A 15,367-nucleotide genomic window follows, 5' to 3' on the forward strand; every position below is an offset into this window, starting at 1 on the left:
CAAAGAACACAGTGAGAAACATCTTTATTCCAAAAATTAAACACCTGATTTCAAAACATAAGAATCTTTATTTTACACTGAGGCAAATATCTTATTTACTGCTTCCTTGTAAGTGAAGGTAATTCAGCTCCACAGTTCCCTTCACATAAATTCATACTATAGAGGAATTTATTTGTTCATCTGCCACTTAAAGTTTTAAAAGGTACTAAAAATCATTTCACATGAACAAGTTCATCCTTCCATATTAACACAATCTTACCCAAACACTTGGTCAATGAATATTTAATTTACCTTACTATAAAGTAAGTAATCAAATCTGACACATGGCAGTTGATTACATGTATGCACCCCATTTAACAGTTGAGTTACAATATGTTCAGGTTTGGATTAAGTTACACCTAATCCAAGTGTTACAATGTACCCCACACCCAGTCTTACATCCATCTATGTACAGTGTATATGCAACTGAGCAACATGCATTCTATTTACAGATTTTATACAATATCCCTGTGCACAAGTGCAAGCTGTGACTATTGAAATTTAAAAAAAGTCATTCAAAGGTTACAAATTTATTTTAATTATCAAAGACTTAAAATTAAGCTCCACAGAGATCTAAAAAAATTCCCCTACATCCGCTCTTTTGTCACGGCATTTACTTCTTGCTTTTGTCCGAGCCTTGAATGCTGCTGAGTTATATAAGTGCTACAAAATAAAAAGAAATTAAATTAATCACACAGTTGTTCAAAAGGTTGACGTTCCTCAAATTCATTTTAATATGCAAACATTTAAAGGGAACTGTATAAGACATATGTACATGTTCATGTTTGCACAGCCAACATAACAAAGGCATCCATCTTCCCAGTATCCTTCTCACTAGAGATTTGAAGAAACTGTCTCTATAAAGACTCAGTTTATACTACTTCCTGAACATTCCCACCCAAAAACCTAGTGCTTTCGTAAGAGCTCACACATCACATGTATGGAGCATAAATCAGACAATAAATCAGCAAACTAATCAATCCTCAGATCCACACTTGGGAGGACAGCAGAAGAAGGTGCCAGTGTAAAAGCTAAAGAGCTCAGAGACAACTACAAGCAAGACTTAGTTTCATGCAGGACAATACAGGGCTTGGTTTCAAGGTACAAGCTTAAAGCTTACATCTTCTAAAGTCTATGACTTGAACACTACTTAATTCAGGAGAACTAGCATGATACATAAATACATGAAGGTGCAATAACCTACCCTTTCAAAACGGGATATCTTCATTGTCTTAAGAGTTGCAGCATCTAGCATGACTGGTGGACCAAGCTCAAACACATTCCGGAGAAAGTCATTTGACTAAAGAAAAAACATATCACATTGCAAGTTTCCCTTCCAGTGAGGGTAAAAAAGGGCTATTAAGAAATACCAGTATCCCAGTAAGAAACCTCTTGCAATTACACCAGGGAACACTTCTTCCTCCTATGAGGAGGCAGCCAAGAACTAAAGCTGTCCTCCTGGGAGAAAGCATAACCCCCCCCACTGATTTTCATATATCCCAGCAAGTAAGACACTGTTCTGCTACATCCTGTACACAAGATTAAGTAACTGGACACAGACCTGTATGTTTCACAACACACATTTGTTGCATCTGCTTGTAGAAGTTACATTTGAAAATTTTAGGGTATTTATTATGGGCCCACACTTCCCTTAGTTAGAGATGGACACTGCTTTGTAGCAGCCATCTGACTACACTGTTCTACTGAAACAAAATTCAGGAGAATATTAAAATACGTCCTGATACAAGATACAGGCAGGCAAGCAGGGCTTTTACTTTGCCAAATTGAAAGAAACAGCAAAGTATTTCAAAACAATTTTTTTTTTTTTTAATTACTTTTTATAACTGATGTCTTATAAAACTGGTTAACATGAAAAACAAATTTAACGAGTTCCACCCATGATTTTAGGCCTCTGTTTCAACTACCAGACAGGGAAGAGATAATCCCTAGATAACAGCAGTTTGAGCATGTAACAAACAGCAGCTCACCTGCAGATGATATTGCATCCCTGACCCCAGAATCTCCTTAAAGGTATCATAAGTCTGTTTTTTAACCCAGCAGTCAATATACATGCGCTCAGGTCCAAATTTCACTGTCTCTGTAGGAAAGTCTCGCTCCTGTCCAAAATGAAAGGAAAAAGCACTTCAATTTCAATTTAAATATTCTCCAGTACTTTATTTTCATTAGGCTCATTCTGGATATCAAAATTTCACAAATAATGTAACATGTATATTCTGTAAGTCTTATCAATTCATAAGCCAACATGTACCAGAAGTTAAATCTCGTCTAGAGACTTGAAGGTTATGTTTCTCAAGTCAGAAAGCTTTTAAAGAATATGTAACTGACTTTCATCTGACTTAAAGAATTGAGCTCATCTTCAGAAAAAATAGTTCTAAGTACGGGTCACCTTTCACTCTGTGTGTCAAATTTATATCCCACCTTGAAGAGAGCTACACTGCAAACAGTGGGACATAAGAGTTGCCAGTAAATGGCTCAGATTCCTCTGCAGGTAGTCTCAAAGGTCAATTCAAATAACTTCAAAGCCTTCTCGTTGGCTTCTGAGATGCATAAGAATTAGGACAACAACCCCCACCTACCAATACACAACCTTTTCTTTGGCTCTCGACAGAGGAATGTGTCTCACTTCTACACTTCTTTTTGTTCATTATGCACATATCAATTCATTAAAAAATTTTACAGTATTTTAAAATAACCTGAACGTACTGCAAAGTTTTGTATTAAAAAAATCTGTTTGTGGTATAAAATAAAAGGAATTTAGTGTTTAATACGATGCTTAACCTCTTGACCAGAAAAAGCCCTCTTCAAAATGAAAGCCAAGTTAAGAAAGTAAAATTTGACTTTGATACATTCCTAAAAGCAGCTCTGTTTAACGTAAACTAGAAGAACAATCTGAAATCATATTTAAAATAATTCTCTGCCCCTTTCACAGAAATTCTATTTCACCATAGAAGCATTTTGAATTAATTGTACACTACACAGTTACAATCAAGCACTCAAATAAGATGGAAGAATTACCTCAACAGCTCTCAGAACATCTCTGAACACAGATCGCTGCTTTCTTTTATCTACTTTGGCTCTGTGCTTATTTCCATCAGTAGCTAAAGCTCGCAGTTTCTCTGTTAGAAGTTCCATATCTTCATAAAAGAAATCCTGTTACACACACACACACAAAAAAAAAAAGGAAAATCAAACAAAAAATTAAGAAAACATTTTAAAGTTTCTGGTCTCAGTATCTGTCCCTCCAAGAGACTGGTCTTTCCAAATTCTGGATATGGAGACCTCTACAGGCTGATACTTCATTATTTAAAGAGGCAGGGATGTCACTAAAGACCTTCAAGCCAGTAAGAATGGAGTCACCAGTTTATCCAATTGGAAACTATCAACTCTGTGCTGGTTTTAGAGCCCCATGAAACAGTTCAGCTCCTTCACTGTGCATATAAACATATACCTGTCAAGCTGTTCTGCTCCACAATTCCAAGGGCCTCAAACTGCCTAACTGATCTGCTGAACCTGGCTGGCAGTCCTGCTGATAAGCTGAGGGCACTTTCAGGTCATTAGCACAGAATTCATGCCTCTGGAGATGGATCACAAGACGCTACTGGACTGACATTAAGGAAAATGTAGTCATAAATCTTGTATGAAGTAGGAAATGTGAAAATCGTTAGGAATTTTTTTTAAATGCATCACTCTTCAGCATGAGATATTTTCTCCCCTCTATTAACTAGCTCAGTGCAGTTGAACTGGATGAATAAGCCACTTATGTAAAAACAAGCATCTCATCTAAACATGTCAGCTGACTGGACTGAATCTACTGCTTGCTTTTTGAATTAAACTTACCAATGGTAAAATATTTTTAATTTGCCTGGCTTTTAAGGATCCAAAGATTACTTGTAGTGATTAAGGGGGCTTTTCCTCAATGAAATAGAACAGGATTAGAGAAAATACTGACTTATTAATTAATGAATTTATAGTTATTTGCAGACAGTTTGACCAAGTAAAAGATCAAGTTCTGGTTTCACTTTCTCTCCACAGCTGAGACTCAATTCCCTACTGCTTGAAATTATACAGAAGCATCAGCATATCCTTTCAAATTTTGTAGTGTTAAGTGCATTGTATATCCTTACTCAAAATGTTCCTTCTTAATTTGCAAACTGACCACAACAGATAGAGGTGCTGTGTGTTATACAATACTAGTTATTCCTCTCAAGGATACCAAAAAACAGTACTACAAGTAAACACTGGTTTTACAGAAGGATGGATTTTCAGCTGAGAACAGAATGGTGCAGGTTACGAGTCATTAGAACTCATTTCCAAATAGTAAACATCTAATGAATATTCCCATTATAGCAAGTTGTGTTTTACATTGGAAAAAAAATAAACACCACACTATTTCCAAGGATATTTTCTCCTCTTTAAAAAGCCGGTATTCGATTTAAGTGCTAAAGCTTACATATTGTATTTCTAGTTACTCTTACTTGGCATTATTTTATTTTTAATCTAGTCCTGCTGTGCACCACTGAAGTCAGCATAAAAATTACAGTTGAACTGCAGTGAAGTCTTGCTATACATCCAATTATATTGGGGTCATCCTGCTACCAAGAACACACCCAGGGAATTACATGACGCTTACTGATATCAGAGATGCCACAGAACACAGGTTAAAGCATTTGTCGTCATCACTTCAACGCAATCAAACAGCAAACCAATACTTACAGCATCTGTTTCACGTGCCAGCTCAAACAGAAGAGCTAGTGTTTCTCCAGCAGCTATTCTCATGTTGACATCATCACAAGACAGCATACTTGGAAGTTTATGCAAGTGCCTAAGGAATTGGTCATATTTCATTAACACGTTATTGACATTGCTTCACTGCACATAAAAAAAGATAATTACAAATGTAGCTTTGCAGAAAAATGCTCACATTTCAATTTTCTTCTTTACTTCATTCATTGGACAAATGGTCAACAACAGCGTCCATGCTAAGAGCGCACTGATGTGAAGCACAGTACTGGGTGTACTTGATACCCCGTTAGTGTCTCTATCTCGTGGATAAGCTTTTGTGAAGACGCTTTCTAGGCATTCCATAGTAGAGTACAGTTCCTGAAGAAAAGAAAAAAAAAAGAACATGGAAGTTGCTGAAGACTTGCACATTTTTCTTAAATTGACAATAGGAAAAAGTATTACTTATCCTCACCGTAATGTCATCGGTGACAATGAAACAGCAAATCCCTAAGCAGGTTGCACACTAGACAAAAAAAAAAACAAACAATTGTTAGCATTTGATGGTGATGTCATTGTTGACAAAATGCTTAAATCTGACATTTGGAACTTAGCAGAATAGAAGTCTTTATAACCCCAGCTGCTAAGGCATTAATCTCAATAGCTTAAGCCAGCTACTTCATAACATTTAGACCTAAGTTCCTCTCTTCCCTCAGGATACTACATACGCCACTCAAGCTTTCACCTTTCCTTTTGTACAACATACAAAGTCCTTCCAAAACAGTGTACATAGCACTCCTTTCACCCAATTATATTAAATCCCACTGGAATCCACTGGCAAAAATTATGCCAGTATCTGATCTGTATAAAACATTTATTTACAGCTGCAGGAAATCTTTCTGCCTCTGTGCCCACTCTTCAGTTAAACAGTGTGAAAACACCAGCTTCAACAGCCTGTCCTGGAACAGTCCAGCTTTTAACTGCAAGGACCAACAAGTCCCATCCCTACTGCCTGTACTATTGTTTTTACAAAAAAGATCTTATTTTCAAGAACAACATTTGTACTAACCACACAACATCCTGAACTAAACTTTAAAAAGTTAAATGCTAGAGCAAGCTTTAATAACTTTGGTTTGTAGAAACAACTGCTATTGAACTAATACTACTGTATTACTGTAAACTTTTTGTGCTAGCAGTACCTATTTTAATGCAGCTAGAGTACACTAGGAAAAGTAATAATAAAGACAATGGCAAGTTAAGAGAAATCTGTTAAAACTCTGCTGTTCTGCGAAAGGTTACTGTGAAGAGCTTTAGATTACCTTCAGTTAATACTTTGAGTATACTACTGATTTACAGTTAAGATGTCTGGGCAAACAAATACCAGATCTGTGTACGAAGTATGTAATTTTAGATCTACTGCTAATAATTTCTTCATGTACATTTGCATGAATAATAATCTTCTATTATTAAAACAAATACAGAAAGGTACGTCAGAACTGTAGTAACAAGACAGTTACTGAAATATTAGTTTAGGCACCTGAGAAAATAGGTGATGGAACACTTCTTTTTTGAAGTCCCCATGCTGAAGGAGAATGGCATTCAACCTTCAGGTAGAGCTTTTTAAGATAGTGAAAACAGCTATGCTTCACTCAGAACTTAAGTCAACATTAGCTGTTTACACTAGTGTAGTAACCTTTAGTTCTGGATTACACAACAGTGAGATTGTCTAAATCTGCCCTCTGTCCCTGACTAGCAAGCAAAATATATGAACTTTTTAAACACTTACAGCCTGCCTGGCTTGGATACTAGCTGTTCCATCAGAGACAATCTTCTTCAGAACTGGACCAAGGGTCTTAAAAATCTCTTCACTTTCAATTCCCGACCCCATCTGCACGCAGAGAAGACATGCCAGTCCAGCAGCTGCACACAGTTCCTCACTCTTACCTAGACATTAAAATACTTAGATGAGTGATCTCCTTGTGCACTCCTTCCTTCCTTTAAAGACACTTGTTCAAAAATCTTTAAGTAGAAATTCAGAAATCATAGACAGTATTACTTCAGTTAATTTTCTAGGTCAGTTAAAATAAGACGTCCAAAGAAAATTAGTTAACAGAACTAAAATTAACTGCTCTATAAAGTACCAGATAAGCCTTAAAGATAACTTCTTTAAAACAAGCATTTCACCACCACTGCTGCTTTTTAATAGTAACCACATTAATTACCTTTTTTTATGCAGCGTTCAATGCTATCAGTTAGTGTCATTCTCCTTTCCATTATAAATTCATATAATATTTTAGAAGAAAAAGCACTTTTCAGACTTTCAAGAGCTGCTTGTCTTGTTTTGGCACTGTTGGAAGAAAAAAAAAATCTCCTTTGAAATCAACAGCAGTTAAAGCTCAGTCTTTGACTTCACAGTAGTCTCCATCTGCATAGTCCCCACGAAAGAGCAATCTACAGTCACACTGTTAAGTACAAAGCATTACAAATTATCCCCTTCCCTCAAGAAAAGAAAAATTTGGGTTGATGCATTTCACAACAGTAAACCAGGCTACTTTGAACTATTAGCAAAGGAGAATTTGATTCTCACTTATTTAAAAACCCAGAGGGAGAAAGTTCTCTTCAGATCCTAAAGAAACACAAGTCCTCCCCAGCATGAAATAATCAGAATTTCAATAAACTTTCAAAAAGAAGTTTCCTTACTCTATCAGTAAGCCAGCAACATATGAATTCATTTCTTCAAAGCACATCATACCTTTTGTCCAATGTAAGATCAATGAATCCCTTTAATTTGTATTCTAAGTCTTCTTGAGTGGCTTCTTCATCAACTTCAGGCCCTAAACCATAACAAATAGTTTAGTCCTACTGATACACGTTAGCAGAGTCACATCTATCACTAAATAGTGGATCTATCAAAAAAGTATTAGTAAGAAAGTAGACAGACAACAGCAACAGAATTTTTTAGCATTACTACTATATTCAACATCTCTCCTAGAAATATCTTCATGAAAAACAACCTGTTGATACAGGTATGCTGTTCCTATTACCTGTTTGGTACATGCGCTAAGAAAGAATGTACAAGCTAATTAGGTCTCACATAGATTTTGTACAACTGAAAAACCAGTACCCAGTCAAGTCAGCAGTGAATTTTCATTCTGTCCACTCCATCTACCCCTGCAGTACAGTGAAACATTCACTGTTGATGCACTGAGCTCATCAACAGCCTCTCTTCCTGGCATCACTTCTGACATCTCCGCAACAGTGGCTCAGGTAGGACATGTCCAAGGCTCCCAGCCTCATCCCATTGTAGCAGCAGGCCTTCAAGCCCTACCCTCCCAACAGTGTTATTAGCAAGAGCCCAGACAGAGATGGCAGATGAGACAAGTTACTGCTTCCACAGAAGAGTCTTTTACAGTATAAATCTTGTTCAAAACACAATGCAATTCACTCCATGTCAATCTCTCCTGCAACCCCTACCACCTCAACTAAGTTATAAAAATTCTATGTCCTGCAATACACCTTAGAATTGTGGGGTTTTTTTCCCCTCTAAAAATTGTAATTTATAATTCCAATAGAAAGAAGCCTACCAGTTTCTCCACTAGATGAACAATCATACAGTATTTAACAGAATGTCATTATATTGCTACTGCTACTTACAGTCTAGTATTCATACAAGAGGAACAGACAAAAATTAAATAATATACCATCCTCTGTGAAGCTAGCGGGATCACTGAAGCCACTGCAGTGGCTCATAGTTTCAATTGAAGCATCTTCATCACTAAAAGGCTGCACATTTCTGGGCTGACCACCTTAAAGAAAGATGAATACAAGTTTAGTCATTTTCACGTGGAAAAAAATCCAAATACTAAAAGTAGAATCCCTGAGCACGCATGCATACAAAAAGCAAGGCCTTCCCCCTGCTAACTCCTTCACTCTCACCCTTCCTAAAGATCTGTTTAGCTTTGTTCTAGGAAAACCAAGTATAATAGGTAAAGAACTCATCTCATTTTCAAAGTATTGGTAGAATTCCTAACTCAGTATTTAGTATCTTCCTACAATCAAGGTCAAGTTTATGCAACTTCCTGTGACTGTGTTTTAAAAATAGCGTTGTTTTATGTGTTAAAACCAGCTACCTAAAATAGCTTGTTCTAAAATCTTTTCCAATTTTGAGAGACTTCAAGCATACACATGCAGGCAAACATACATTACCCAGTTCAGTACTGGATTTACTGGATTAAGTGCAGTATGTGCATAAGAAGCAACACTTGACCCTGGGCTCCCATCGACCCTTCCAGCTGTTAAGATTCTAAGCATAGAGCTGTAGTTTTCGTTCACTTTTAATAATGGTAAGACAAAAAACTGGAACATCCAACAGGAGGGAATCCTTGCAACAAGGCCTCCTTTTAGTTCCATCAGCCTCTTCAAAGAAAGCAACGTTGTTTCACCAGAAGCTGATCTCTGTAGCTTTCCACAAACTTACCCTATTTTTAGAGCAGTAAGAGTTGAGGTTTGAGCTGATAATGCACTCCTATTGCTGCCTTATCCTAGCTCTTAGTACCTGCCGTAGTTGATTAACAAAATCAATAGTTCTACCGGTGTTTCTTCAACGGCTCTCAGAAGCCTTTCACAGAACTCAGAATTCTAGTTTTCCACTTAATTTTGGATCATTTACAACGCAAAAAAATTATGCCAGAACCCAGTGCACAACGCTTGCCTGTGCCAGGCAGGCTTCTTCAGCGGGAGAAGCGGCAAAAAACCGCCGGCAGCCGTCCTCAAGCTGTGATGAGGGCAGCTGCACGAGGACCCGGCGAATCGTCTGCTTTATCTGAGTCAGACAGACGCGATGACAGCCCCAAGTGAGATTTCTCACCACCCCACAAAGCCCCCGCGCTCTCCAGTCACCAACACCTCATCGACCTCTTTTCCGCACGAACCCCGCTCCCTACCAAGACAGTTCTGGAACCCTCCTTTAGGATAAGCGGCCTCCCGCGCACAGGCAGCGCCGCGCAGCCGCCGCAGACCCCGGGACTGACAACAGCGCCCTGCCCGTCCCCGGTACGGCCCGCACTGCCGGCGGCACAGAGCGCACACGGAGCCGTGCGTGCCCGGGACGCGCCGCAGCGCTGTTACCGCGGCCCCTGCGGGCCCCCAGCGGCGCCGGGCGGTACCAGCCGCGGGGCGCTGCCGGCGGCGCCAGGCACGTCCGTTGCCCCCCCCCCCCCACTCCGGCGCGGCGCAGCCGGGCGCATGCGCGCTAACGGCGTGAGGTGGCGGTCGCGGGGCCGGCTCCCGTCAGCCCGCGCCCGGCTCCGGCCCGGCGCTCCGCGGCCACGCCCCGCTGAGGAGGCCCGGCCGGCCGAGGCAGCGCGGCCCGAGGCCCCACGAGGCCGCATGCGCGGAGCCCCCGCCCGCCCGGCTCACCGGCCCCCCGCTGGTGGTTGCTCCCTCGCTTCTTTGACTTGGGCATGGTCGCAGCGGCGCTCGGCTGGGCTCGGCTCCTCGGTTCCTCTCTGGGTCTCGGTCTCTCTGCTCCCCCCCGCCCGGGAATCAGCGACAATCAGCCGATGGAAGAGCAGGATCGCTTTTTATTCCAACGCCTTTGCGAGGCCGACTTCTCGGGCCGGGGCAGCGGAGGTGATTGGCGGAGGCAAGCGAAGGACGAACTGGCGGCGATGGCAGAAATCCCCGTGAAGGCCCGCGAGCGGAGTCGATGCATCTTTCTCCTCTCAGACACCCGGGGCTAAAAGCGCGGAGCGGGCGCCGGCGCCGCTTTTATAGCGCCGAGCTGCGGGGGCGGGGCCTCGCCGCGCGCCGCCGCCGCGACCAATGACGGAGCGTTGCGACAACGCGCAGGTGACTCAGCCGCGCGAGTCCATGACGCGCGGCGCTGCCACGCGCTCGGGGGGCGTGGCGTCATGGCGCCTCGCGGTGCAGGATGGGGGCGGCGCGGCCGGAGCCGAGTGGCGCCGAGGGGCTGAGTGGGGGGGGGGAAGCTGGCGGGTGGCGGCCTCGCGGAGCGCGGGAGCTCTCGGCGGCGAGGCCTCCTGAGGGCGCCTAAAAATAGGCCTCCGCCCCCCTGCAGGCACGGCCGAGAGCCGGAGCGAAGAGTGGCGGAGAGCGAGCGAGGGAGGGGCGGCGGACGGGGTCGTGTGAGGCCGCGCGGGCGGGGCCCGACCCGGCAGACAAAGGAGCCGCGTGCTGCTAGGGAGGCGCGGCTCTCGGCACTGCGTGCGGCGCAGCGCTTCCTCCGTGCGGAATGACAAATAGATATCGTCAGGAGCCGGGCATCTGAAAATCAGGGAACGAAACCTTTTTTTGGCGATTGCAGACAAGAATTCTCCATTTTTTGCGTGTTTCCCCCTCGGGAGTCTGTGCCATGTATCACAAACACGGTTGTATGCCGTAGTTTAGGTTCGCGCCGTTAAGCCCGTGTGGTTTGACGTCCTGCTCGCGCTCTGTTTGCTGGACAGTGACTGCAGCAGCACTGCAGCATCTGAGGAGGGAAGGAGGTTTTGCAAAACGTGCTGAGGAGCTGCATAAGATGCAGTGCTGGTTGCATTACCTGAATTCCTCTGCGTATAAAGCGTTTACACTACGGATAACTTTCATCGTGATTCTCCATAAGTGCTACATGAAAGCATAAAGGAAATGGGGCTTAATGAGCTGTTTACTTTTGAGTGAGCACCTGCTAACAAACGGCCCGTTTCTGGAAAATGGTTACTGCTAGCTGTGATGATTGTAGGTGCTACACAGCACGAGTCTGTGGTCAGCCGTTCCTTGTAGGGCATGGGAGGGCACAGTGCTGCAGGGCCTGCTCAGCCCTGTGCTCTTAGGATCCTATTGAAAAAGAGGAAAAAAAAAAAGTACATTCTGCCTGTGTGGAGGACAGAAGTAAAGTGTCTCAGAGGCACCGATTTTTCTCTTTCAAGAGGGTTCCTGTGAAACGTGAGAGAAAAAGACAGCCTTCAAGGTAAATAGGTGGAGGAGGTTTTAATTAAATCCAGAAGGCGTGGCTGCAGCCGTGGGTACACAATGCCCTGTATTAGAATAAGCTGAATAAGCAACAGTTCCTAATAGCAGCCAAGGAAACATGAATGGTGGGTGTATTTTGCATCCAAGATGCCAATGCCATTTCAGTAAGGTCAGCTGTGCCCTGACAGCTTCCTGTGTGCTTGCCCTCTGATTTGTAGGTTATTCTCACAGGTACAGGATGAGCTTTTAGCATAGACTGAAGTGAAATAGTCACCTTTGAGCTGGTGCCTTGGTCCCTCACAGTGTTGTCTTCAGCTGCCGGCAAGGATGAGGCTGAGCACTGAGCTCCCTGCAAGTGTGATGAATCTGAGCATAAATGCAGAGCAGTGCCATGCACAGGTGTCCTGTAGGCAGCAGCTACAACAGTAACATCAGTAATGGGTGGAGTTGGAAGAGTCAAGCAAGGAGTGGTAAGTTGGTCTGACCAGAATAGAGGAGATAAAGCCTCTGGGGCAGGACAGAAGGTCCTGGCTCAGGTGGGAAAATCCACTGCTGAGGCACTAGGTTTTAATACTCTCAGATGACCAAAATGAGTTACTAAAGGTGGAAAAAAAAAAAAAAATCCACGGGTATGGATTTGTAACCACTTTGCATCTGACTTCTGCTTGTGACTGGGTATTCTGATACCCACAGTCTCCAGGTTACCAAGATTCCCTGGATATCTGACAACAGTTTAGTGAGATCTCACAACAAGGATTGCGTATCACTGCTTAGTTTTGCAGTTTCACTATGCCAGAACAGACTCTTTGTCTTGATTGTTGAGTTCTTGCCCACTACCCTGATTTATCATATTGGCAGGAGCACTAGGCGCCAGTGGGCCTAGAGCCCACAAACATCTTTGGATAATAAAAGAGTCACATGTTGCTAGAGATCTGTATACCTATTGTCTGGCTTATGCTGGAGCAGCTGGTGCATGAGGAAGCCATCATAACAGTGACACCAACAGCATCAGCATTAAGTGAGAGCATCCTGTTGGGAAAAGCGTGCCATGAGGCAGCTGGGGCAGGCAGGCCTGGAAGGCGAGGTAAGCTGGGAGCCAAAGATTGCATCAGAGAGTGGTCGTGATCTTGCTGCTGGGCAGGTGAAGTCCCACAGAACCCAGACAAGAAGAACAAAGCAGGTCCACAGTTGTTGGGGGTGTCAGCCAGGAGTACAAGCTGACAGGTGGTCCCAGTGACCATAGTGATGATCTGGTCTGAGGTCAGGCTTAAAAAGGAAGCCAGCAAGCTCAGGGTCAGTGACAATAACTAGAACCAGCTACCGGTGTGGTTATCATCAGACAAACCCACAGTAACGAAGAGGATTGAGATCAGCCTTGTTGGGCCAGACTGTAGACCAGCAGGTGTATGGCCAGGCAAAGGCATGTCTCTAATATAGCTCAGACAAGCACTTCAGTGTAAGTGCAGCTCTCGAGTGAAAGGAAGCAGACCCTACTTTGTAAAGTTCTTTCCCACACAGCTGTCTGATCCAAGGCTTCTCAGCAGCATGGCAGAAATGGCTTGAGTACAGGCAGCTGAACAGGCAGTGGACCTCAGAAAGGGTGTAATGAAGAACTTATGCTCCAGTCTGAAGGGCATACGTGTATCACTGAGAAAGTATTTGGGGCTTAGAATTTGATTACCAGAGTTTATTGTGGATACATACAGGTCATCATCATACAACAAACAATTAGAGACGTAGCCAGACATACTCTGTTTACGCCACTGAATGTTGTAAAGAAGTCAGAAATGAAGGGAAAGAGGAATTCAAGAGATTACATGGAACCCCAATTCACGTAGGCATTTTCCTCATCTTTTGACATGAAGGCTCTGCTATCTTTGCAAACAAAATCCCTTGGTTTTTTTTCTTCCTTTTTGCTGTTCCTTTGAGGATGTCTCTCTTAAGACACAAAAAAGAGTCCCAGACTTGTATTGGTTTTTGTGCACTGCATAATCAACTTAATTGCAATCATAAAACTCTCAGATTTTTATGCTCAAGATGCTCAAGAAAAATGCTCAAGAAAAGAGCACAAAGCTGGAACACAGGTCATGCTGAGGACATCCCTGGCAAAATACTCAAACTATTTGATTTGTTTAACTGTATTTCTAGTGACTATGTACTGAAAGAGTGTGAACCTGTTAGCAGTGCCACAGCCCTCACCCTGGAACACTTAATGCTCCAAATTAATGCTCTCGAAATTGATATGTAGCCTCACTGCCCAAAATAAGTCTACCCATAACAAATTGTAACCACAAACTCCCTCTGTTCTGGCCACAGTTGCTGCAGAGGTGTACTTGTTTGTGACATACTTGACTCTGTAGGCAAAGACCTAAGTCATTCTTTTCCTTCACATAGCTAGGGCCCCTGAACTTGAATCTGGGAAAAAAAGCTAATATTTGGAAGGGAAAGCTCTTGTCACTGCACCGACACTCAGATACACACATCTGCTTCCAGACATGCACACAGTATGTGGCCAACAGTTGTTACAGGGTGACTGATGAGATTTCTGAGCTAGTGATTGTAAGTAGCATGCAATTTTTATGTGCAATAGTAGGATACAAACTTCAAAGAAAAATACAGAGAGGAAAAGACAAGAGCTTCCTTTTGAATGCTGGAATGCATGTTCAAGGGCTAAACAGTTCCTGCTATAGTATTTCAGGGGTGTTACATTACAGCAAAAGCTGTACAGTATCCAGGTCGGAGGTCCTTTCAGTCCTTTCATTAACTCCCACCTTCTTATTTATATTTTGGAAGCCTGACCAGTTGTGGTCAAACATTTAAAACTCTAAGTCCAGAATAAAATTAAATGTGACAGCAGGATAACTACTGGAGCAGCTATTATTAGATTCTGAAGGAACTTTGGCTTTAGCTGAAGAACTGCAGGCACTGAAGGTTCCTGGTGCCTGCAGCTGGCTGAAGTCCAGTATTATAAAGTAATGTGAAAGCACTCCATGGTCTTTCCCTAATTCCAGCAGCACTGTGTATGCGAACACGCAAAAAACATTTGGAAGGGAAAAGAAAGCAATCAGGAAGGAAATTCAATTATATATGGTGAGTGGATGGATTTAGCAAGTCTGCCTGCTTAGAGGCATGACCATGCAAATCGGGTAGGTGGCTAATGGAAACAAATAGCATGCTCTCAGAGCCCTGGTGGTGTTTATGTTGTATGTAACAGTGCTGAAGGCATATGTTGGACTTTGTACATAAGAGAGAGATGGATCATGCACTTTCAAATTTATAATTATTAAGTTAACAATTTCTACAGTACAATATATATGTACTTTACCAAACACTGGTATGTTTTACTAAGTTGAACACATCTTCAGTTGTGCAGTACCCTGACTTTCCAAGGCAAGGGGATTCAGATGAATTTCTGGTCCAAAGCTTTTGTCTGATTTTACCCATTTTTTTACTGAGACTTACCTCCTTTTTTTGTGGCAGATCCTTCACTGTGACTTACTCATGCAAAACTTTATTGAACCTCATTAAGAATTTTTCCTGGTAAGTAACGAGGGAACAATGGATCCTTAACCTCTCTGGTATATATGCCGTTATTAATTTCACATCTAAATTTAGCTTT

General features: G+C 42.5%; 1 protein-coding gene across 2 annotated transcripts; it reads right to left on the reverse strand.

The window, feature by feature from the left end:
• Window positions 1–484: 484 nt before the first annotated feature.
• Window positions 485–10,373, reverse strand: IFRD1 (interferon related developmental regulator 1). 2 transcript variants are annotated; one of them, XM_031615633.2, is made up of 12 exons: window positions 10,198–10,373; window positions 8,481–8,585; window positions 7,532–7,613; window positions 7,002–7,126; window positions 6,566–6,723; window positions 5,255–5,305; window positions 4,982–5,160; window positions 4,774–4,882; window positions 3,076–3,210; window positions 2,028–2,156; window positions 1,244–1,339; window positions 485–702 (listed from the first exon to the last, which is right to left on the reverse strand). In XM_031615633.2, the coding sequence occupies exons 1-12, from the start codon at window positions 10,241–10,243 to the stop codon at window positions 613–615; spliced, it is 1,305 nt and encodes a 434-aa protein (XP_031471493.1). In that variant the 5' UTR covers window positions 10,244–10,373; the 3' UTR covers window positions 485–612. The 2 variants fall into 2 exon arrangements, with proteins under 2 accessions (XP_031471493.1, XP_031471497.1); XM_031615637.2 differs by lacking the exon at window positions 10,198–10,373 and adding an exon at window positions 9,723–9,953.
• Between the last annotated feature and the right edge of the window lie 4,994 nt (window positions 10,374–15,367).

Source organism: Phasianus colchicus, chromosome 1 (genome assembly GCF_987193195.1).
Source record: "Phasianus colchicus chromosome 1, bPhaCol1.hap1.1, whole genome shotgun sequence".
Classification (NCBI taxonomy): domain Eukaryota; kingdom Metazoa; phylum Chordata; class Aves; order Galliformes; family Phasianidae; genus Phasianus; species Phasianus colchicus.

Coding starts and splice junctions, on each gene's coding strand:
- IFRD1 (XM_031615633.2), bottom strand. CDS start 10,243: ATGCCCAAGTCAAAGAAGCGAGGGAGCAACCACCAGCGGGGGGCCG. Junction 5,306..6,565: donor GTATCCAAGCCAGGCAGGCT/GTAAGTGTTTAA, acceptor TTTTTTGTCTAG/TGTGCAACCTGCTTAGGGAT. Junction 5,161..5,254: donor TTGTCACCGATGACATTACG/GTGAGGATAAGT, acceptor TCTTTTCTTCAG/GAACTGTACTCTACTATGGA.